Source organism: Elephantulus edwardii, unplaced genomic scaffold (genome assembly GCF_000299155.1).
Source record: "Elephantulus edwardii isolate Elephantulus edwardi_28Jun2011 unplaced genomic scaffold, EleEdw1.0 scaffold00125, whole genome shotgun sequence".
Taxonomy (NCBI): domain Eukaryota; kingdom Metazoa; phylum Chordata; class Mammalia; order Macroscelidea; family Macroscelididae; genus Elephantulus; species Elephantulus edwardii.
Genome location: NW_006399875.1, coordinates 7633982 through 7657173, shown reverse-complemented (window position 1 = coordinate 7657173; position 23192 = coordinate 7633982). Strand labels below are relative to the sequence as shown.

The window sequence follows — 23192 nt, the reverse complement described above, 5'->3', positions numbered from 1 at the left end:
TCTCTTTCCCTGGGATTCCAGTCTCCAGTCATCCTCCACCTCTCCCTTCCTGCCCTCTGTGCTTCGTTCCTGGGAGGGTTCTGCCCTCTTGTTCTTCCTGCAGTTGGTGACTCCAGAGAATGCGTTTCTGTCACGTCTCCTTCCTGTTGCTGCTCATCTTCTGTTGTTGTTTGTTTTGGGCACTGTCCGGGAGGAACCAGCACATAGTTGACCCTCTGGTGGGTTTTCAGAGGCAGTAAATCATATAGGAAGAGGTTGCCCATCCTCCTCTCATGGAGCAGCTGGTGGATTCAAACCACAAGCGTCTGGGAGTGCATCACAGCGTCTTACCACTGGGCCACCAGAGTTCCCTTGGTCGCCTTACAAGCTTTGTCTATTGGGCTGAATGTTGAATTTCAGGGGTAAATACACTCTAGACGTTGAAGAGGTCTAGGAACCATAGTTTCAGAAGTGCCACTGGTCTATCAGTCCAACAAATCTGATCTTTTTAATAATAATAATAATTATTATTGTTGTTGTTGTTGTTGTTAATTTTAATGAAAATTTACAGAGATTTTAGATTTCCATTTATTCATTGTTGCACTTTTCTCCCTGTCCACCCCTCCCCTCCAGTTCATTCTTGTCTTTGAAAAGTAAAAGAAAAACTCTTTCCTTGTTATACAATCCCATACCCCAAGTCCACTCCACTGTGAAGCCTTCATCCTAGACTCCTCTCATGACAATAATACCAAATCATATAATTTTGATTTTTGGTCTGCATTGTTTTCCCATTCTATCCAGGTCCTTCTGTCCTCTAAAGCCTCTCATCTTGTATTTTGGTCAGAGTTCCTGTGGAACTTCACAATCTCCCTAGTCGGATGTGAAAGTGGATGCACGCACGGGTTGACTGTGGGAGGTTCTTGATGTGTGTGGGAGGTTCTTGATGTGGTACGGGCCCCAGCTTTCGGAGTGGATACAGTGGGAAGATGGCGTGCGGCCCAGGAGTATTCAGGGACACATCATAGTGCTGGTAGAATTCAAGGTTAGACCGCAGAGCAGCGTCAGCTACCAGAGGTAGGCAGGTAACAAAGTGCGGAGCTGGGTGACTACAGCTCACTCCAGCATCCTGTAAGTTCAGAAACAAAGGCTGTGTAAGGCATGGCGGCACAAAGGAAAGCATGCACAATTAGGTTCACAGTCGGTGGTGTTAGCCACACAGCATCCACTCTTTGTTTCCCCCTGATTTCCTTGTAATTCAGCCCAATGGGAAGCATTTAGCAGGCATTTCAGAGAGAGTTAACTCCAGCGCGTCCATCAGTTTTAATTGGAAGCATGCAGGGAAAACCCTAGGCAGTGCTTGGCAGCTGTGGGGTGTCTTTTAACTCAGGTGTTATGGGTCTGCTCTGGGCTCTTTGGGAACACGCCCTGGTGTGTGTTGGTTCTCAGAGGTGTGGTCCTGTGCGGGCTTTGGAAAGGGTGGTTGTGCGTCAGCTGTGAAGGAGGCTTCTGCGTCTCTTCCTCATGGTTCCCGTTCAGGAGTGGGGCCGTGTGTCCACATAGGGGCTTCCACAGTGAGCACACAGGGCCGCAGCCATTTTCCAGGAGCCCAGTAGGCAGCTGGTCTGCAGGCCACTCAAGCATTCTGTCCCCGCAGCTCGGCAAAGCAATTACCAGGCCTTCTCTGTCCTGATTTATAAAGAAATTGCCTTCCCCAGGACAAGACAAGATGGTGCATAACAGTGGGCCAGACAGTAAGCCAGTGCTGATTGTGAATTTATATTTTTTTAAAAAAGAATCATACCTCATTTCTCTGGAAATTATTTCCGACTTGACCATGTTGGTGCACCTGTTTCAAAAGCACATGGGGAGAGAGAGAGAGAGGAGAGAGGCATTAAGAGACTCTTCAGAGAAACTCATCACTGTTAGCTGTGCCCAATGGGACATGTTGCTAGGAGAGGCTATTCCTTGGGAAAAGGTCATAAGAAAGGTGGAGGGTCAATGAAAGAGAGGAAGACCTTCAACCTGATATATTGACACAGTGACTGCACCAATGGGCTCAAGTATGTGAGAGACAATTAGGATGGCATGGGATAGGACAGAGTTCATATCTCTTGTTCATAGGATCCCTGTGAGTCATTTTGACTCGATGGCATCTAACAGCATCAACAATATGCCCAAAATGTGTGAGATGAAGAAGCTTGCCACTAAGGAGCACTCCGACCACACTTTCTCCAAGATATATCTTCCCCTCCCCCCCCCACGTTTTGGCAGTCCATGGGATAGTCAGTACTCTTCTCTAACACCACACCTCAAAGGCATTGATTCTTCTCCTGTTATCCTTGGTCATTGCCTAGGTCCCAGATGCATAGAAGGTGGTTGGAAAGACTATGCTTGAATAAGGCACACCTTAGTTTTTAAACTGATGTCGTTGCTCTTCAGAACTTTGGATAAGTACCTGCAGACTTTCCAAAGACCCTAGGTCTTCTGATCCCCTAACTGCTTGTATTAAGGAGGTTTTTAGTTTTTTTGTTGTTGTTTTTTATTGTGGATTCAAATATTTTTCCTTGATGTTGAGATACAATACATATTGAAGGTTGTAGTCTTTGACCTTCTTCAGAAAGTGCTTCCTGTCCTCCTTTGCCTAAAGCAACAATGTATCATATGAGTAACACAGGTTGTTGATTCTCCCTTCAATCCTGATGGCAGATTTTTCTTCTCCAAATCCACCTTCTCAAATGATTGGCTGAATAAAGACAAAGAAAGGATGCAATTCTGATGAACACCTTTCCTGATTTTAAACCATGCAGTGTTCCCTTGCTCTGTTCAGACAACAGCTTCTTGGTCTAGGTATACTTTTCATATGAGCACAATTAGGTGTCTTTGATTTTCATGCCTCTCAATGTTAGCCATAATGTATTATCATCCAAATAAATTCTTCTCAATGTTAGTCATAATTTGTTATTATCCAAATACCTTTGCACAGTTAATAAAACACAAATAGACATTGTTATGGTATTCTGCACTTTCAGCTAGTATCCATTTTCATATCAGTAATGATATCCCTGGTGTTATGACCTCTTTCCTCTGAATTCAGCTGAAGTTTTGGCAGTTCTCTGTCCTGTTGATGTAATGATATATATCTATATCTCTGTCTCTATATCTGTATCTATCTGTATCTATGTATAGATGTAGATAAAGACATAGACTTAGACATAGACAAAGATAGAGATATATTGCACACAACATAATGAGATTAGATATAGATATACACATAGATATGTTGTTGTTGTTATGTGCCATCTAGTCACTTGCAACTCATAGCGACCCTATGTACAACAGCCCTAAACTCTGCTCTGTCCTATGCCAATTGCATTGCCTCTGACATTATCCCGATTATCCCAGTCACTGAATCAATCCACCTTATAAAGGGCCTTCCCCTCCTGCACTGTCCCTCCACCCTCCCAAGCATGATGTCCTTCTCCAAGGACCGGTCTCTCCTCACAACATGTCCAAAGTATGTTAGACGGAGCCTCAGAATCCTTGCCTCCAAGGAGCCACCTGGTTTAACCCTTTCCAGGACAAATCTGTTTGTTTTCCTAGCAGTCCATGGTATTCTCAATACTCTTCTCCAGCACCACAGCTCAAAGGCATCAATTCTCCTTCTATCCTCCTTGGTCATTGTCCAACTCGCTGATGCATAACAAGAGATTGTGAAGACCATGGCCTGTATCAAACGCACCTTAATCTCCAGAGTGACACCATTGCTCTTCAGTACTTTGGAGACATAGATAAAGACTTATGAAAGAATTCAATATGTCCTTAAGTAAAACAAGTAGGATATTGAGAAATGTCTCCAGTGTTCTAAAATCAGCTTTAGGTAAAACCCACTCCTTGAGAGAGAAGGAACCCTGCCAAGAATCCTATGCTCATCTGCTGATGACTCTTTGTATTCAGTGCGGAACAAGAGAGACAAACAGAAAAGGGGAAATAAGAGGAAGAGATAGGGACTCTCATGTCTCCCCAAACCTAGAATGTTTCTCTCACTCCAGAGCTGTACCTGCATTGATACATAGATCTTTTCAAAACAGTAGGGAGAGGGGGTTGGTTTGCTTTTTACAGTTTTTTATTGGTTTGCATATAATCCTTCATATACATTGTCTTTTGTTCATGAACTTCATGGTTTGTGCAGTCATTCCTATACATTGGATTTTATGTCATTAACTCCCATTGCTCTGGGCCTATTATCACCTCAGCTTTTTAAGTCCCTGTTGAACTTTGCCCATTATTTCCCTTCCTCCCCCTACCCCCCTCATACACACACCTAAAGTAGAAATGAACAGCTCTTTGTGGGAGCTGTATGCAGAACTTCGTTGATACAACTTTCCATTCCCATGCTTACTCAGATTAGATAATTTTGGAAAAGCATCTAATTTCATTAGTTCCTGACATGGTCAAAAAAATTAAGCCTGTCCATGTTTATGTTCCACTTCAATTTTTCCCCTCACAAATTGAATGTGTTGTTCCCCTCACAAATTCGGCTTTTCACAGGCCACCTCTTAGGAATCTATGACCATTAAAAAATAAAAATCTTTTACTGTTAATATTAACAAGGAATTCTGGAAGGTTGTGTTGAGTCTGCAGACACCAGCCAAGCAGAGCCTTTAGTCTACGTGACAGGTGCCTTTCTAAATCTAGAAGCTGTACCACTCTGTCTTAGTTTTCTAGTCCCCTTTTAACAAAAACACCACGAGTGGGTACAGTTTATCACGTTTCTGGAGGCTGATGGACTAACACGGGGTTTTGACTGTGGATGAATCCCTTGTTGCTCACCTTGAGTGTTCCTTAGCCTCAGGGAGCTCTGATGAGTTCTGACGGCATAGTCGATAGGGAGTTTCACACTACTCACCCAAAGTTGATACTTTTCTGGTTGTGTGAATTCACTACTGACTCCAACCTGCCTTATGCAGATGACACAACCTTGATTGCCAAAACCAAAGAGGACTTGAAGCAGAATGTCAAGGACTAGAGTCTTCAGTATGGATTGAAACTCAACAGCAAGAAAACAAAGATTCTCATCGTTGAGATTCTCATCATTGAGACATTTGGTATCATCATGACAGATGGAGAAGAGATTGAGGTTGTTAATAATTTCATCTTGCTTAGACCCACAATCAATACTCTTGACACCAGCAGTCAGGAAATCAACAGATAAGTTTAAGAGACTCTGCTATCAAAGACCTCTCCAGAATGCTCCAGACCAGTGATGTCAGTCTAGAGACTAAGGTGTACCTGATCCAGGCCATGGTCTTCAATCACTTGCTATGCATCTGAGAGCTGGACAATGACTAAGGAAAATAGAAGACAAATTGATGCTTTGAGATTTTGGTGCTGGAGAAGAGTACTGAACGTATCATAGACTGCCAAGAGAACAAATAGGTATGTCCTAGAGAGTGTGACACCAATGTACTCCTTGGAAGCAAGGATTTTGAAGCTCTGTTTCACATACTTTGGGCCCATGGCCAGCAGGGACCAGTCCTTGGAGAAAGGCGTTAATCTTGGAAGGGTGGAGGGATCAGTACAGGAGGAGAAGACTCTAGATGAGATGGATTGATGCAATGACTGTGGCAATGGGGGCAGGTATGTCAGAGACGGTGAGACTGGTTCAGGATAGGACAGGGTGGAGGGCTATTGTTCATACGGTTGCTGTGAGTAGTAGTTGACTCAATAGCACATAACAACAACGATGGCTCCAAGGGAGAATGCTCAGCAGTCCCCTTCCACTGCAGGGTCAGCTGTGACTCAGTTCCTACTCAGCAGCATTGAGTTTGCGTTTTCTGTAATTTAAGAGGTGATCACAGTTAGGATCCACCCTGTGCTACTGAAAACTCAACTGATTGATTTGCTTGTTTTCACTGTATTATATTAAATTTCACTCAGTATAGAAAGTGATTGTGTTATTTTAGATTATATCAACAGCTGTGTTAGGATCCAAACACATATTTGGGAAGGACGCAATTCAATCTACAACATATGGCTTTATGTTTATTTAATAAACAACTCTGTAAAATATGTATAATCTCCTACTGTGGGCTAAGAACTGAGTAGATCTGTTCTGAGAGCGTCACAGGCATAAATCATTATAAAAACTGGTTCCTTAGTCTCTCTCGGAGGAGGGGCTAATAGATTTGAACTGCCAACCTTCTAGATGGCAGCCAGATGCTTTACTCACAATGCCACCAGGGCTCCTGTGGGATAAGTGAGTGGTTCTCAAGGCTTAGAGCAAATGAACATCACCCGGAGAAACACTGGGGCCCAGGGATTGAAGCAGGATTCGGTTCAGGTGTTTGTATTTTCATCCAGTTGTAAAGGTGATTCTTCTAGATGTGAGGCTGATGGAGCTCGGTTGACAGTGGGTTTGGTTTGTATTTGGTGATAAGCACAGATTAGCTGCTGGGAAACGTTACCAACTAGATCATCAAGAAGCCAAATCTCTAGAGGAACGTATTTTTCTCTATGTGTCTCTCTCTTTTCTTTTTGTTAAAAATATAAACTAAAACATGCATCCATTCGATAATTTTTACATGTAGAGTATGTATCATCATGATAGATGGAGAAGAGATTGAGGTTGTTAATAATTTCATCTTGCTTAGACCCACAATCAATACTCTTGACACCTGCAGTCAGGAAATTGGTTCCATCCTTCACATTGTGTCAACAATGTTGCTATTTCTTCTCTAAATGTTTGACCACCATTCATTTAAACTCACTGACTCCCTAAACTTTGGATGGACTTGAATTATCAACCTTTTGGTTAATAGTGGAACACATTAATTTACATTCATGCTTTAAAATCATTCACTGTAGTGTTTTGTGATGGAAGCTGTAGGAATCCATAATAGGTTGATAGGTTCCTGGCCCCTGGTCTGTGCTCTGGTGGATTCTGCCTCATTCATCTTGATCCGCTGGGCTGAGATGAAGGCTGCAGTATACATGGTTCTTGGCCTCAGGACTATCTGTATTTCTGAAAACCACATCAGCTCTGCTATCTTCAGTAGGCTTCTATTTCCACCTACTAGCCATGGTATGTGGTCCCAAGAGCCAGCCCAGCTTCTACAGATATCCGGGTCATGAACTCTGCTGATTAGAAATTGAGAACTGAGACCAAGGTGTCCAGTGAGCCTTACATAGTGTAGAAAGGCAGACCTGCGGCAAGAAAGTGATCAAGTCAGCATATCTAAGCCCAGGCTTCAAGGGGTGGGGTACGCCTGGTATAAGATGACCCCAATGTCAGATTGTAAAGCCTAGGGGACACAGGTCAGTGGAAGAGAAGCAGAGATAATAGAGATGACAGAAAGAGAAACTAACTCAGTAGAACCTGAAGACTCGTTCAGACCTGGAAGTGAAGGAATCTTTAGTAATACTGAGAGATACTTTAATGGCTTCTGTCCAGAAAAGTAGAGCAGTTGCCTCCAGCGTAGATACATGGTGAGTGCTTCCAAGAATGCTTGTATCTCAGACAAGTCAAGTTCACTCTCCGTAGCTCCTACTGCCTTCAAATGCTTTTCTTTCTTCACCGATAGAGGCTGCCCTGAAACATCAAAGATGATGTTGGTTGTTTCAGGATGCAAACCACACCTAGGAAGCCTGCAGTCAAATTCTTTATTAAACAGAGAATACTTACAAAGTATGGAATGCAGATATAACTCAAACAGGGGGCCAGACAAGGACTGCCCTCCTCCATTTCAGTCCAGTGGGGAAGCTGGAGGCTCGTGTCTGGGTCTGCTGTCACTGCGGCCATTCATTGTTTACAAGTGGGGAACTTTATGAAACAGAAATACATTTTCTCATAGTCTGCAAGGCTACAGGTCCAAATTAGGTGTCGTTTATGCTGATTCCTTCCTTATGAGTAGTCCCAGGTATCCCCAGATTCTTTGGCTGGTAAGCAACCTTCGCACGATACCTGACCCCCCCCCCAACTCTGCTCTTTAAACTAACAAGTGTTTAGATTCAGAACCAACCTGACTCTGGTATGATCTGACCTAAAACCTATTACCAAACAACATTACATGCATAGGGATGAAGATTATAATATTTACAGATATTTTTATGGGACACAAGGTAATCCATAACAGCACAGTACCACCAACTTGTATTGGATACTTACAGAAGGTCACGTTTTCATCTGTATACTGATTGTATGTCCAAAAAAAAGCAGCAAACAACACATGGAGTCACAGGCCATGAGTATCTCTCTGAAAGGGCCAGATGTAGTGAGAAGAGCACAGCCCCTCAATGCCCCTGATTAGAAAACAGATAAAGAGCCCATAGCCCAGCCTCATGCAGCAGCAAGAGATTTGTGTGTTCATTGTTGACTTACGGACTCACAGTTACGGTACTGAGAATGAGGTTTATTAGGCAAATAAGTTGGAAAGTGAGAGAGGCAAAGAATATCACCCAACACAATTCTAGGTTTTAGCCCAAGTTCTAAGCCACACGTCCTCAGTTAGTCCAGGCTCTGGTTTCAGTTCATCAGTCAAATCCAAATCATCCTGAAAAAGCTTGCCTCAAAGCAGTTATAAGTCTGCTTCTCTTTCAAGCATCTGGCAAGAACAGCAAAAATCCTTTAACTGTCACCTTTATCTAAGGGATCCTCTTGCCAGTTTCTCCTCACCAATGCCCCAGTCTCTCCACCACCAGGGTCTTGCTCTCACCAAGGTCTTGCTCCACTCTCCCTCAAGTCTTGTCACCACAAGTCTTGCTCCCCTCAAGTCTTGTTACCCCACTGTGGGAAGCACTCTTTCTCTTTTTCCTAGTCCCACATCTTTAGGTGATTTGCTCTTGAATCATGATACAGTTTTTTAAAAAAAATTTTTTTGTGTGTGTGTTTGCTCAAATCGGATCTGACTGTTACAGGAGGAAATTGCCCCTCCGTCTCCAGCAGAGCATCTGGTGGATTCGAACCACATACCTCTGGGATTGCTGTGCAGCTTCTTGCCACTAGGCCACCAGAGCTCCCTTGATACAGAAATATTTTAACCATTGCCCAACCACAGATCCTAGTGCTCAAACTCATTGCCAGGGAGTTGGATTTAACTCATAGGTGACCCTCCATTGGGTTTCTGAGACTGTCGATCTCATGGGAGGAAAGTGCCCATCTGACTCTTACTATGAGACACTAGTGAGTTCCAACCATGAGAGAAGTAAGGCCTTGGGATTAGCAGCATAATACTTTGTGGACTAGGGTATCATAAATGGAACGGTTCCCAAGATCTCACATCCCTCAGTGTGCTCTGTGATCTGGTCTCTTACCTGAAAAAGAAATGTGTCAGCCATGTAAAATATTATAGTCATTCAGTTGAACATATTGTACGGCTTCCACTTTGGGCCCCATGAGATTAAAATATGTTGAATTTGTTTGAAATAAACACAGTGCATGCAGGAGGCTCTGAGAAATTAGATGTCAGCCGGCACACAAGACAAGGGAAATAAAAGTCTTGTAATGAGCTGAATTTGAATAAAGAAGATTGGTCTTTTTAATTGGAAGATATAAAAAGAAATTGTTTCATATTTTATCCATCAGATAGAAATATTTTAGAATCCACTTAAATAGACAGTTTCAATTGCCACATCAACTGGAATTTCAGTCAAGATTGTTTTGTCTACATCTATGTTCTTTTTTTTACGTTTTCTTTTCAAGTGTGTATTTTAATATTGTTTTTATTCAAGAAATTTGCAGCAGAAATGTTTGAGTGGACATAGAAAGCATCTCCCTCAGGATGTGGAGAAAATTAGTTAAATACAGCAGTGGGACATAACGTTATGAATTTGACATTGATTCAAAACACTCATGTGGGATTATGATTCAGGCTAATTGTTCAGTAATCAACACAGAAGGTTAGTGTGTATGTGTGTGCAGTCAAGTTTCATTATAAATATGTAAATCATCATATAGAAATCAAACTCTGAGCTGTGCTAAAGTCATGATACTTTTTAAAAACTGTATGTGCTATTTATTTTTTATTCTTTTTATTAATTTTTAATGCAACATATATATTTTTATAGCATAGTCTTTCCATTTTATTTTTCCCCATTTATTCATTGTTGCACATTTTGTGCTATTTAGTTTTTAAGAAAAAAGTAAAAATAGAATTATTAGTAAGTTACATCCCAAAAAAATGGACCTTCCTCACTGAAAGGAAATGTGGAGAAAACCTGCATATGCTATTTAAATATATCTTTGTCATGTGCTGTTAATATGATAAGGGAGCCCAGTTGGTATAGTGTAGATTAGAACTCTGTGCCTTTAGGATTACAGCACAGCTTCTTACCACTAGGTCACCAGAGTATATGTTGTTGTTGTCATTATGTGCCATCAAAAAAGACTAGAACTCATAGTGACCCTGTGCACAATAGCTCTGAGCCTTCCTCTATACTGAGACAATCTCACTGTCTCTGACACACCTACTGTCATTATCCCAGTTATTGTATCAATCCATCTCATCCAGGGTCTTCCTCTCCTGCACTGTCTCTCAACCCTTCCAAGCATAATGTCCTTCTCCAAGTACTGGTCTCTCCAGGCTACATGCCCAAAGTATGTGAGATGGAGCCTCAAAATTACTGCCTCCAAGCTTGGTTTCATCTGTTCCAGGACAGACCTGTTAGTCCTCCTGGCAGTCCACAGTGTGTTCAGTCCTCTTCTCCATCCTTACAACTCAAAGCCATCAATTCTCCTTCTGTCATCCTTGGTCATTGTCTAGCTCTCTGATACATAACAAGTAATCGCAAAGACCATGGCCTGGCTGAGGCACACCCTAATCTCTAGGCTGGCATGATTGCTTCTCGGTTCTCTGGAGAGGTTCCTGACAGTAGATTTTCCTAATGCAATTCATCTTTTGATTCCCTGACTGCTGGTGCCAAGGGTTTTGATTATGGAATTGAACCAGCTGTTAACAACCTCAGTTCCTTCTCCATCTATCAAGACGCTGCCAATTGTCCCAGTAGTGAGAGTCTTCATTTGTGTGATGTTGAACTTCAATCCATATTGAATATTACATCCTTTACCCTCTGCAGCAAATGTTTCAGGTCCTACTCAGTTTCATCAAGGTTTTATCATCTGCATAACACAGGCTGTTGAAAAGTCTTTCCCTAATCCTGATGCCACATTCCTCCTCATAAAGTCCAGCCTCTTGAATGATCTGTTCTGCAAACATATTAAAAAGGTATGGCGACAGGATGCATCTGATGCACTTCTTTTCAGATTTTGAACCATGCAGTGTTTCCTTGCTTTGTTCTGATGACTGCCTCCTGGTTCAATACAGGTTTCATATAAGGCACGATCAAGTGTTCTGGGATTCCTGTTCCGTTCAAGGTTAGCCACAATTAGTTGTGATACATACAGTCCAAATGACTTTGCATAGAGTATATCTTATTGTGTCTGCAGACCCTGTAAAAACTTCCTCCTGTTCTTTGGTCACAGGTGTGTGTGTGTGTGTGTGTGTGTGTCTTTCTCTCTGTCTGTACTTGTTTGTGTATGTGTACTGGTATGTAAATATTTGTGTTTGTGTGTGTCTTTCTATGTATGAGTATATGTGTGTCTGTCTATCTGTCCCTGTCTTCCTCCCTTGTATGTATGTCTGTATATCACTCTGCATGCATCTGTCTGTCTCTCCATATGTATATGTGGGGGTTACTTTCTCTCACCTCCTGAAATCTCTACCTATTCGTCTTTCTCATATCTCAGTGTCTTATGCATCTTAATGTGAAAGACAGTGAACACATTTGTTTTCCAATTAATAACTTAATTTAGGGGAGGTTATACTAGAATTTAATAAAATACCAAGATTAATGTGGAACACTTATAATGTCAACAGACTTGCGATTTGCTTTTGTTTCCTATCAGTTAGCTCTCTGCCCATTCATTGATTCCCAATTAAAATGTGACTGGTCATTAAGCAGCTTCTTCATAAATCAGGAGGTGGCCCACTCCGGTCGTAAGGACACTCAAAGAGAACGTTGAGGCCCTAACAGTCAGGGGAGGGGATGGAGGCTCTTTCACGTGAGATCGTCCACAGCCATCCCAGAAGTTCTTTCAAGGCTAAGTGCCATGATTCTTTCTTTGGAAATGCTAGAGTCCAGATTTAGAAACAACACCACATTATTATCTATCTTTCTGGCCAGTGAGATCTGACTTGAATTTTTTAAAATTAATTTTAATGAAGGTTTACAGAGACTTTGGATTTCCATTCATTCATTGTTGCACTTTTCTCCCTTCCCACCCCTCTCCCCCAATTCGCTCTTCTCTTTGAAAAGTAAAAGAAAAATTCTTTCATTGTTATACAGTCCCTCCCACCAAGCCCACTCCACTGTGCAGCCTTCGTTCTGGACTCCTGTCATGACAATAATACTTAATAATATATCCCTTTTAAACAGTTATCTCCCTCATCTGTTTCAATGCAGTATTTTGTCCCCTCTTTCTCCGTCTCCCTCCATCCCCAATGTCAGTCCTCTTTTATAACAGTGGCACTATGCAATATTTGTCTTTTTGTGACTGAGATACTTCACTCAGAATAATGTCCTCCAGGGTTACCCATTTTGTGTAATATTTCATGAGTTCCTTGTTTTCAATGCAGCATAGTATTCCATTATGTGAATACACCGGAACTTCTCTATCCATTTGTTTGTTGATGGGCACTTGGGTTGTTTCCAACTTTTTGCTATTGTGAACAAAGCCACAATAAACATAGGTGTGCATATATCTGTTTGGGTGGCAGTTATGGGGGTTTTTAGGTTATATTCCCAGGAGTGGAATTGCTGGGTCAAATGGTATTTCTATTTGCAATCTTTTAAGAAAGCACCATACTGCATTCCACAGTTGTTACACCATTTTACACTCCCACCAACAGTGAATAAAGGTTCAGTTTCTCCGCAAGCTTGCTAGCATTTGTTGTTTGCTCTTCTGTTAAATTTTGCTATTCTTATTGGGGTATGATGATACTTTATCTTGAAATCCCAATACAAATACCAATTCCATTCTTCAATGAGATGGAAAAGGCAATCTCCAATTTCATTTAGAATGGAAAGAGGCCCTGAATAAGCAAAGCACTCCTTAAAAAGAGAAACAAGGTAGGGGGCATCTCAATCCCTGATTTCAAATCCTATTACACTGTCATGATGGTCAAGACAGTGTGGTACTGTTACAATGACAGACGCATTGATCAATGGAATAGAATTAAGAATCCAGAAATCAGCCTGTCTACCTATTGTCAACTGATTTTTTACAAGGAGGTGAAATCAGTTAAGAGGAGAAACAACAGCCTTTTTAACAAATGATGTTGCCAAAAGTGGAAAACTATCTGTAGAAAACTCAAGCAAAGATCCACATCTCACTTCATACACAAAAACCCAACTCAAGGTGGATCATGGACCTAGGACTAAAACCAAGGACTATAAACTTAATTAAAGAAAGCTTGGAAGAACTCTAGAAGTTCTAATCCACAACATAAACAGTCTTCCAAGCATCCTGAAAAATCTATAACCAGGAGTAGATAAAATAGATGAATGGTACCTTCTAAGAATCAAATCCCTATGCACATCCCAAAACTTCTCCAACAGAGTAAAAAGGGAAGCCACAGATTGGGGAAAAAATATTTCACAGTGGCATGTCAAACAAGGGACTTCTATCGGACTTGAATTTGTAGCAAAACTTTTATTCAAATGGCATCAGAGCTCAGTGTAGTACAAATCATTTCATGGAGCTGTGGTCTTAAAATGTTGTTGTACACAGCCCGACCATCTAGTTTTAAATGATGCTATGCCTCTTTATGCTGTGTTTTTGTAGCAGAAAGTTCATTCCTTCTCTCCCCAGGGATGAGAAGGGAAGGTTAGCCACCCCAGGGTGGAAATTGTAGCACTTCACCTAAAAATGCCATCAATATTTACCTACTTTTACTACCTTAGGAACTGGGGGATTTAGTTTACTCTTCCAGAGCAGTAAGATGAGCAAATGCCAAAGATGCTCATTTGAATCGAATAACCTTTCTCAATGTTGCATTAAAATGCTGCTCAGTCCTCCTCAAACATCATCTGGAGCACTTTTGAGAGATCAAAGAACACCTTTATGCTTTGTAACATTTTAGAATTAAATCTGTTTTATTTTATTTCCATTTCTAAATATGGAAATCATCTACGGTGCTACCTCCCATCTGAAGTATTGCTATTCCCCCTCTCACAGAGAGCCTGGTTCCCGCTTCAGTACTCACTAGCATTGTTGCTTCAGACAACCTCTTTGAACTTCAATTCACTCACCTGTAAAACAGAATTAAGTGCAACTGCATGGCCATGTTGTAGCAATGTTGTAGTAAAGATTCATTGCATTCAGCATTCCCTCGTGATGGTTCCGGCATCATTACTTTTGCCTGGTGCATCTGCCTGGCATCGGGAGCCCTAAGGTTAAGCGCACAGCTGCGACTGAAAGGTTGATGGTTTGAGTCCACCATCTGTGCTCAGAGGAAACAGAATGTGGCTGTCCACATCTGTCATTATCACCACCTAGGAGCTCCACAGAGCAGTTCCACTCAACCCTATGGAGATATTTGAATAAAAATTAACTAGACAGGAGTGGATTTGGTTTAGAAGTCTGTCGCTTACCTGTTGTAGCAGTTGGGAAAGAGCTTTCTTGAAATGCACATTCTCTGCCCTCTTATAAAACTAGCAAAGCCTGAGACTCTGAGTGAAGTTAAGCGATTTGTGATCGAAAAGATTCTCCTGATGAGGTTTTGAGACGGTTCTCTCTTTTTTCGGTCACCCTCTCCATTTATTCTCTCAATTTCTTCAACCCCTTCCCACCTTCCATTAACCCTCTTCCACTCTCTTCTCTAAGCTGTGTTGTCCATGAAGTCAGTCCCCAAAGGAATTGTCCACTGCCACCAAATCCTAGTGTATCACAAGCAAAGGAGGAAGTTACTTTCAGGTGGAGGAGTAACAGAAAGGAGCCCAGTGATTCATCTGGTACTGGGATTCTCTCTTCTCTTTGTTGTTGTTGTTGTTATGTGCCGTCGAGTCGCCTGCGACTCATAGCGACCCTATATACAACAGCCCTAAACTCTGCTCTGTCCTGTGCCAATCGCACTGTCTCTGACACTCCCATCCCAATTATCCCAGTCACTGAATCAATCCACCTCATAGAGGGCCTTCCTCTCCTGCGCTGTCCCTCCACCCTCCCAAGCATGATGTCCCTCTCTAAGGACCGGTCTCTCCTCACAACATGTCCAAAGTATGTTAGACGGAGCCTCAGAATCCTTGCCTCCAAGGAGCCACCTGGTTTAACCCTTTCCAGGACAAATCTCTTCTCTTTAGGAGGACTAAAAGATACCTCTACTTGCTCGGCTCCACAGTCAACACTCTTGGCACCAGTGGCCAGGAAATTAAAAGGCGCATTGCCATGGGAAAGTCTGCTGTTAGGGACCTCTTGCCAGGCGTGTTTGCCCTTAAAACAGGCTCCTTCTTGCGGCCTTTAGATCAGCCTGTGTCAGGACAGCAGAGAGCTTGAGACACAACCATCAGAGCTGCCGTGAACATTCCACACACAATTTAAAAAATGATAAAAATAGAAACCAAAGTCGTTTTCTCTCCCACACACTCAAGAAAATATCTAAGTATGCCCTTCTAGTAAATTCCTAGCAGTCTACCTCTGGCTGGGCCAAAGGGCAAGTCGATTTTTGATGCAGTCAAAATTTCAGATCTGTAAATTAGTTCAGTAAGTTGCAAACGTTCTCTTTGAAAAGGCTTTCTAACTTCTCAAAGAAGAAGGATCCTTTGAAGCAAAGGGCTTCTGATTCCCCAGTCGATTGTAAATGAGGAAACCTTAAAGACCTTCTGCAGGTCTCCCATTCTCAGTGATGACAGGACAGCTGAAGACCTGATTTAGGAACCCAGCATTCTCTAGCTCAAGACCTGCATCAGAGAGAAAGACCACAAAACTAAACCCATCGCCATGCAGTTCTGACTCGCAGAGAGCCCCACCCAGTTTCCAAGCCTGTGTATCTTTTCGGGAGGAAGCTGCCCATCTTTCTCCCATGGAGTTGCCTGGTAGATTCGAACTTGCAGCCTTCACTTAGCACCACCAGGGTTCCTACATCCCAAGACACATCCCCAAAATGGTAAGCCATAACTGTTTCCTGTGCAATCCCCTCACCAGATGATGGCAACAGTAAGCCACAGATAACTGCTGAGGCCAGCCCTGTGTCGTTGTGATGTGCTGTCGAGTCGCTGGCGACTCATAGCAACCCAATAAGCAATAGCTCTGAACTCTGCTGTATCCTGAGCCAACCTGATCTGTATTTGAGGGCTCAGCCTCAGTGACCATATCTGCTAGTTTACTCTAAATGTGCTCTACTGTACATAGGGGTTTCGGAGACCTGTTATTTCAGAAGTGGATGGCCAATCCTTCTTCCTAGTGTGCCTTAATTTGAATGCTCAGATTTAGAACAGTCTCTGATAAGGATTTTAAAAATATGGAATGCTCCACAAATTTGTATGTCATAATTTGAACTAGTCGTGTGTATTAAAACTGTCTTCTCCTATGGAATCTTGTCTTCTTTCCTTGACAAGTTGTTGTGGCGTCCCATTCTGGGATTTATCTGTGGAATCCATCCACACGCCTTGGAATTGCGTTCTTATGAGGAAGGCTGCATTCTCTACTTTGTGAGTTGCTTTAGGGAGACCTGAGGCTTAGCATGTCTAGGAGGTATTTTTCAAAACCATCTATGTTTTATGAACTCTTTGCGCATGAATGCCACATAGTATTGCATTGTGTGAATGTACTATAAATTCACAGTCCATTCATATGTTGATGGACATTTGGTGAAATATTATACAACATGGGAAAGACTGGAGAGCGTTATGCTGAGTGAACTAACTCACGCTTGTAAGGACAAGTACTGTGTAAGACCATGATTATAATAGAAGGATAACTAGTAAATTGTGGATAAAAATCCCAAAGGAGAAGGGGAGGGAAACAGGGGTCTCATTGTGAAAAGGAAGGGAAATCATGAGGCCACAGGGTTTGGTGGGCAGAGAAAGAGCCTGAAGATGGGGTGACAGTGGGCACAGATCAGTGGTGAATTATTTTCTAAAACGCAGTATAGGGGCATGACCACAATGTGAATGAAGGAATGTATGAAACATAGTGTACATGAATGAAGCCCAGTGTACACAAGTCTTGCATGCAAACCAACATAAAATAATCAAACCCCATCTAAATGCCTTGCAAATATATTCTTGTTAGGAATAATACTTTCTGTTTCTGGAGTTTCATTGGTGGTACCAGTGGCTTCTCATTTCTGGTTTGCATTTGTTGAAGCCATCTGTGTTCTTAATAATCTTTGGGAAAAGCATTTCCTTAAAAAGCTGGGAAGGGGCGGTCCTGGAAGAAGGGTCTCTGGTAACAATTCTGAAGGTTGCTTGCTGACTGCTGATGCATCCTTTCACTTTGCAGGAACGTGAGTTCAGCCGGGGAGGAGGCCCGCCGACGGATGCGGGAGTGCGATGGACTTACAGACGCCCTGTTGTACGTGGTTCAGTCTGCTCTCGGGAGCAGCGAGATCGATAGCAAGGTGTGTACCATTTCCTCCCTGGAGGAGTTTCCAGAAGAGGGGTGCCCAGGGGACCAGACTGGCCAACAACAACACAGCACGAGCTTAGTAGCTATTGTTGTTGTTGTCGTTATATGCCATCGAGTCGCTTACGACTCATTGCGACCCTATGTACAACAGCCCTAAACTCTGCTCCGTCCTGTGCCAATCTCACTGTCCCGACACACCCATCCCAATTACCCCAGTCATTGAATCAATACACCTCATAGAGGGTCTTCCCCTCCTGCGCTGTCCCTCCACTCTACCCAGCATGATGTCCCTCTCCAAAGACCTGTCTCTCCTTACAACATGTCCAGAGTATGTCAGGTGAAGCCCCAGAATCCTTGCCTCCAAGGAGCAGCCTGGTTTAACCCTCTCTACGATGAATCTGTTTGTTTTCTTGGCAGTCCATGGTACATTCAATACTCTTCTCCAGCACCACAGCGCAAAGGCATCAATTCTCCTTCTATCCTCCCTAGTCATTGTCCAATTCTCTAATGCATAACAAGTGATTACAAAGACCATGGCCTGTATCAGGTGCACTTTAGTCTCCAGAGAGACACCATTGCTCTTCAGTAATTTGGAGAGGTCCCTAACAGCAGGCTTTCCCATCACAATATGTCTTAATTTCCTGGCTGTTGGTGCCAAGAATATTGACTGTAGAGCCAAGCTAGTAGTAAGTAGCTAGTAACTAATACTTACCTTTTATGACCAATTCCTTCACATGCAACCGATTTATTTGAGACCAAGATCCCAATCCTAACCTAGTACTCCACAGCAAATGCTCCTATCCCTTTACTGTTGTTATTTGCCATCGAGTTGGAACTGGCCTATAGCTAATCCTGCAGTGGTTTTCATAGGTAGTGAATTGCATGGGAAGAGATTTCCTATCCTCCCACAGAGCATTTGGTAGACCCAAATCACATGCCTTTGGGACTGCAGCTCAGCTTTTAACCATTGTTGTTATTTTTGATAGCCTTCGAGTCGAACACAGCTCATAGCAACCGTATGAACAAAAGGCCTGAAGCGCCTAAACACCTATCGACATTTATCAAAGTTCATAGAGTTTCAGGTGGCATGTTATTTAGGAAGCAGACACCACTCCTGCTTAGTAATGAGTAATTATTTACATATTGTTATTATTGTTGTTGTGGTGGTGGTGTACCATCGAGTCGGAGCCAGCCCATAGCTTACCCTACAGTGGATTTTCAGAGGCAGTTAATCACGTGGGAGGAGATTGCCCATCTTTCTTCTGTGGAGCAGCTGGTGGATTCGAACCATGTGCCTTTGGGATTGCAGCACAGCTTCTTGCCATTAGGCCACCAGAGCTCCCTATTTATGTATTAAGGTACACAAAACACAGAAGTTCCAGGTGAAGTGTGTGAACTTTGGTGTATCACTTTACCTACTCTTCTGTAGTCTGGGAAAGGAATGGAGATGTTAAAGCCCCCTGAGAGTGGAATACCCGGATATTAGGGGAGCCCTGGTTTTACAGTCCCCGGGGAGGTGTGGTGTTTGAATCCGCCAGTAGTTCCATGGATAGCAGTTTCTTCCCTTGCAATTTATACCCTCTGGAAACCCGCTGGAAGATTATCATTGAGGCCCTTCCAATTGGATGGGAGTGAGTTTGGGTTATTTAGTTGTTATGGTTGTTTTGTGTGTGGGGGGGTGGGGGTTCCTTTAGTTTTTCGTATAAGTTAACTTTTTAAATATGTGTTGTCTCAAATGCCATTTAAAAATGCCTGCCTGGTACCATCTAAGTGATTGAGTCTGTCAGAATGTTCCCTCCAATGTCTCAAAGAGACATTGTTCATACTTAGTTCATAGTCCAAATAGAATCAGGTAGACTTTTCCAGTGATTGAGCCATTTTACTTTGTCTTAATATTAGTTTTAATCTACTGTCTATATAAATGGAAACTTTAATGTTAAAAATCTCTACTATAAGCACAGACTTTACCAGTGCATCTGAAGTAATTCGTGTGACCAGTGTCATAGTTCAACACAGAGCTTCTTAAGAATAGCATTGTTTATGGCAACAGACCAGAGTAAGAGGCACATAGCAAATTGGACTGTGGAGGGGCAGAGGGAGGAAATTATGCAACAATGAATTTTTTTTAACAAAAAGTGAACGGGGGTAGGGAAGAAAGCATACAATAAGGAATGAGTGAAAAATATAACTTTTCTGTAAACTTCCACTGAAACCACAATGAAAAGAAAAGACTTTGTTGATATTTTGGGCCAGTTATCTCTGGTTGTATGATGTTTTTCTGTGGATTGTAGAATGTTGATCAGCATCTCAGGCCTCTGCCCACTAGATTCCAGGAGAGCTGCTTCTTATCGATGATGATACAGACTGTCTTCAGCTATTTCTGTATGTGCTTTGAGGAGCAAAACTATTCTGGTTGAGAACCAGCCTTATTCCTATGGTCTCTTAACTCTGATTGTGCTCCAGGAATACTGCTAGGTCTTAGTTTAGGTCCCAGCTGCACTTTATCACAGCCCTTCTGAATCTGAATGTTGTGGTGTTTGAATCCACCAATAGTTCAGTAGTTGAGGTTGGTTGGTGTGCATCTTGGATAAATAAGCCTGACTTCATAGTGCAGATTGAAATTAGAAGTCTGGAAGAATGCCACTGAGTTGTAATGGCAGATGAAGAACAAGGAGTGACTCCTTCTAATCCTTTAGGAATTGGCTTTGGGAAGGATTTTGCACAATACTTGGCAAACTTTACTCCACATTAGATTTACTGAGAGACTTTTTTTTTAAAAAAAAATCATGTTATTTGGTTGTGAGATCCTTGCCTACCCCAGATCCCAAAGGTTAGGATTCAGTCCATATCTACTGAGACACTAGGCTTTGGCACAGGAGTTTACTCCAGTTGCTCGTACTGTTTGTAAGAAACTACACTGCAATCCACAGGCATGGGGTTTGAATCCACCATCTCCTCAATGGGAGATGGATGGGCAGTCTCCTCTCATGCAATTAACAGCCTCAGAAAACCCACTGGAGAGTCAACTATGGGTAGGCTCTGACTCAATGGTATACAACAACAACAATCTAATGAAGAGTGCATCTGTGAACTTCAGCCAATTTCAAATACTAAATATTACATAATAATGAATGAAGCAGCCCCTTTTATAAAGTAGGTTAATGACCACTTTAGATTGTATCCCCATGATAATTTTCAGGAAAATGAAATCTCTAAGAACATTCTGTCATGATATCTTGAGTATTTAAGATGTCGAGTAGCAATTCCCTGGAGCAAGATGCTAAGATGGCTTATGTTCAGACGTGACACCACAGACAGAGGCTCTTGCTAAGCTGGTATTCTGGATTGAACTATGTTTTGCCAAAATATATATCAACTTGTCTAGGCCATTCTTCACTTTGTGATCTGATATAATTATCCTGAGTGTTGTGAATTTTAGCCTCAATGATGATGATGTTGTTATGTGCGGTCAAGTTGCCCGTGAATTATAGCTACCCTGTGTACAGCAGCTCTGAAGCCTGCCCTATCCTGAGCCAGTCTCACTGACTCTGACACACCGACCGTCATTGCCCTAGTTACTATATCAATCCATCTCATTCAGGGTCTTTCTCTTCTGTGCTGTCTGTCCACCCCTGCAAGCATGATATCCTTCTCCAAAGACTGGTCGCTCCTGGCCACGTGCCCAAAGTATGTGAGACAGAGTTTCAAAATCTTAGCCTCCAAGGAGACACTTTGTCGAGCATTCTCCTCCCTTGTGATAAATAGCTTCTGAAAACCTGCTGGAGGATCGGCTATAGGTCTGTTCTGAATCTACAATACACAACAACCACAAACAATGATGTTAATAAGGCAAGAGTAGTGGTAGTTATGCCAATGGGAAGAATAAAGTCTAGAGGATTAAATCATCCTCTTTTGAGATAGAAAAGAAAGTAAGGAAGGGATAGAAAAGAAGGGAACTGCTAGCCCTAAGAAAGAAAAGCAAGGAATAGATCATCTCTTTTAGACCTGAGTCCTCTGTGCTAAGAACCTCCTAGACCAAGGTAAGGCTTGATGGCTAGGGTCTCTGCTCAAAGACAGAAAGCCACCTTCCATAGTGAGTGTGCCGAATTCAGACTTCTCACCTCCCAAATTGTGAGAGAACAAATTTTTGTTTTCTAAAGCCATCAGTTGTTGTTTTATTTTCCTGTCTTCTAGATAATTAAGACAAATAGATAAGAAAAGACCTTAAGTGCAGCTTGTAGATGAAAATAAACTAAGACTCGACAACCTCTCCCACTGTTGAGTCTTGCAGATGCAATAATCTAAAACTCAACAGCCTCTTCCATTGTTCAAGAGCTCATGGCCCCATTGCTGGTGGTAGCACAGTCTTCAGGAGAAGGGCTCCAGGACCAAAGGATTCTATAACAGAAGCCTCTTTTTTTTTTTGAAATGTCATAAAGGTCATCTTTTCTTAATGTCTTTTTCTCTAAAGAAGAAACAGAAATAGCAAGGAGGATTTAGAGCCAGAAGCATCCCTGGATGATGTAAAAGGTTAACATGCTTGCCTGCTCACCAACAAGTTGGATTTTCAGAACCACCCAGAGCCACCTCGGGAGAAAGGCCTGGTTATCTACTTCAGAAAGCTCAGCCACTTACAATAAGCCTCAGCTCTACTCCGACCCACATGGGGTCACTGTGAGTTGGTATCGGATCAAGTCAACTGAAAGGTTTAGTTGAGATGAGAAGAACGAGGGAGCTCTGTTGGCCTAATGATAAGGAGCTGCACTGTCAATCCAAAGGCAAGTGGTTCGAATCCAATATCTTCTCTGCAGGAGAACAACGGACAGTCTCCTGTGCAATTCACTACCTCTGAAAACCCACTGAGGGGTCAAGTAGAGGTCAACAGTTCACAACAGCAGTCCCAGTTAGGTGGGAAGAGCATAACACTGGCAGGAGGGATCATCCCCACCTCCCACTGTCGGTAGACAAGTGACTTCAACTTGGTAACAGGGAGGATAATAGCATCTGAGCACTAAGGCTGTTCTCAGGATCAGATGTGAAAAATTGCTCAGTGTTTTGTGGGCCAGAACAAGCCATTGAGTTTTAACGTATTATTATTATTATTGTACCATAATTTTCCACTCAGTCCTCTGCTTGGCCACTTCTGAGCTTTCACGGTGACAAGCCCGAGGAGGAAAGTGAGTGCGTGTTCTCTTTAAGGGCAGCCAAGTTAACGAATCAGAGCCGGATCCCTGCTCTGTGCCTTGAATGAAGAGACATAATAGAGCTCTCCATAGACAACTTCCAAATTAGACCTCCTTAATAAAAAATAAGGAGTCAGGACGACCCCTGTGACCAAGGAAACTGATGTCACCGACAAATGGCCAGCTGCCACCCGCTTTCTGCTGGTAACCCTAGAGAGGGAACAGGCTGTGTTTTTCTTGTCTTTCTCTTCTCCAGCCCTTCAGAGAAAAAAGCCCTTGAACTGGTGTAGCCCTCCCAAACCAGACTTCAGAGCTCCAGGAAGCTTCCTGAATGGGAGAGTCCAACGCTGTTGCCTGGCCCTCACCCTTCCTCCCTGCGCCCTCTGCTGTATCCTCTTCATCCTCCCTGA

At 42.6% G+C, this 23192-nt stretch overlaps 1 protein-coding gene across 2 annotated transcripts in view; it reads left to right on the top strand.

The window, feature by feature from the left end:
- CTNND2 (catenin (cadherin-associated protein), delta 2) overlaps nt 1-23192 on the top strand; it is a 1564764-nt gene that overhangs the window by 1294527 nt on the left and 247045 nt on the right. For both annotated transcript variants that reach the window (XM_006893173.1, XM_006893172.1), the window contains one exon: nt 17474-17591. In XM_006893173.1, the coding sequence (XP_006893235.1) occupies nt 17474-17591 (118 nt within the window). The remainder of the gene's footprint in view (nt 1-17473; nt 17592-23192) is intronic.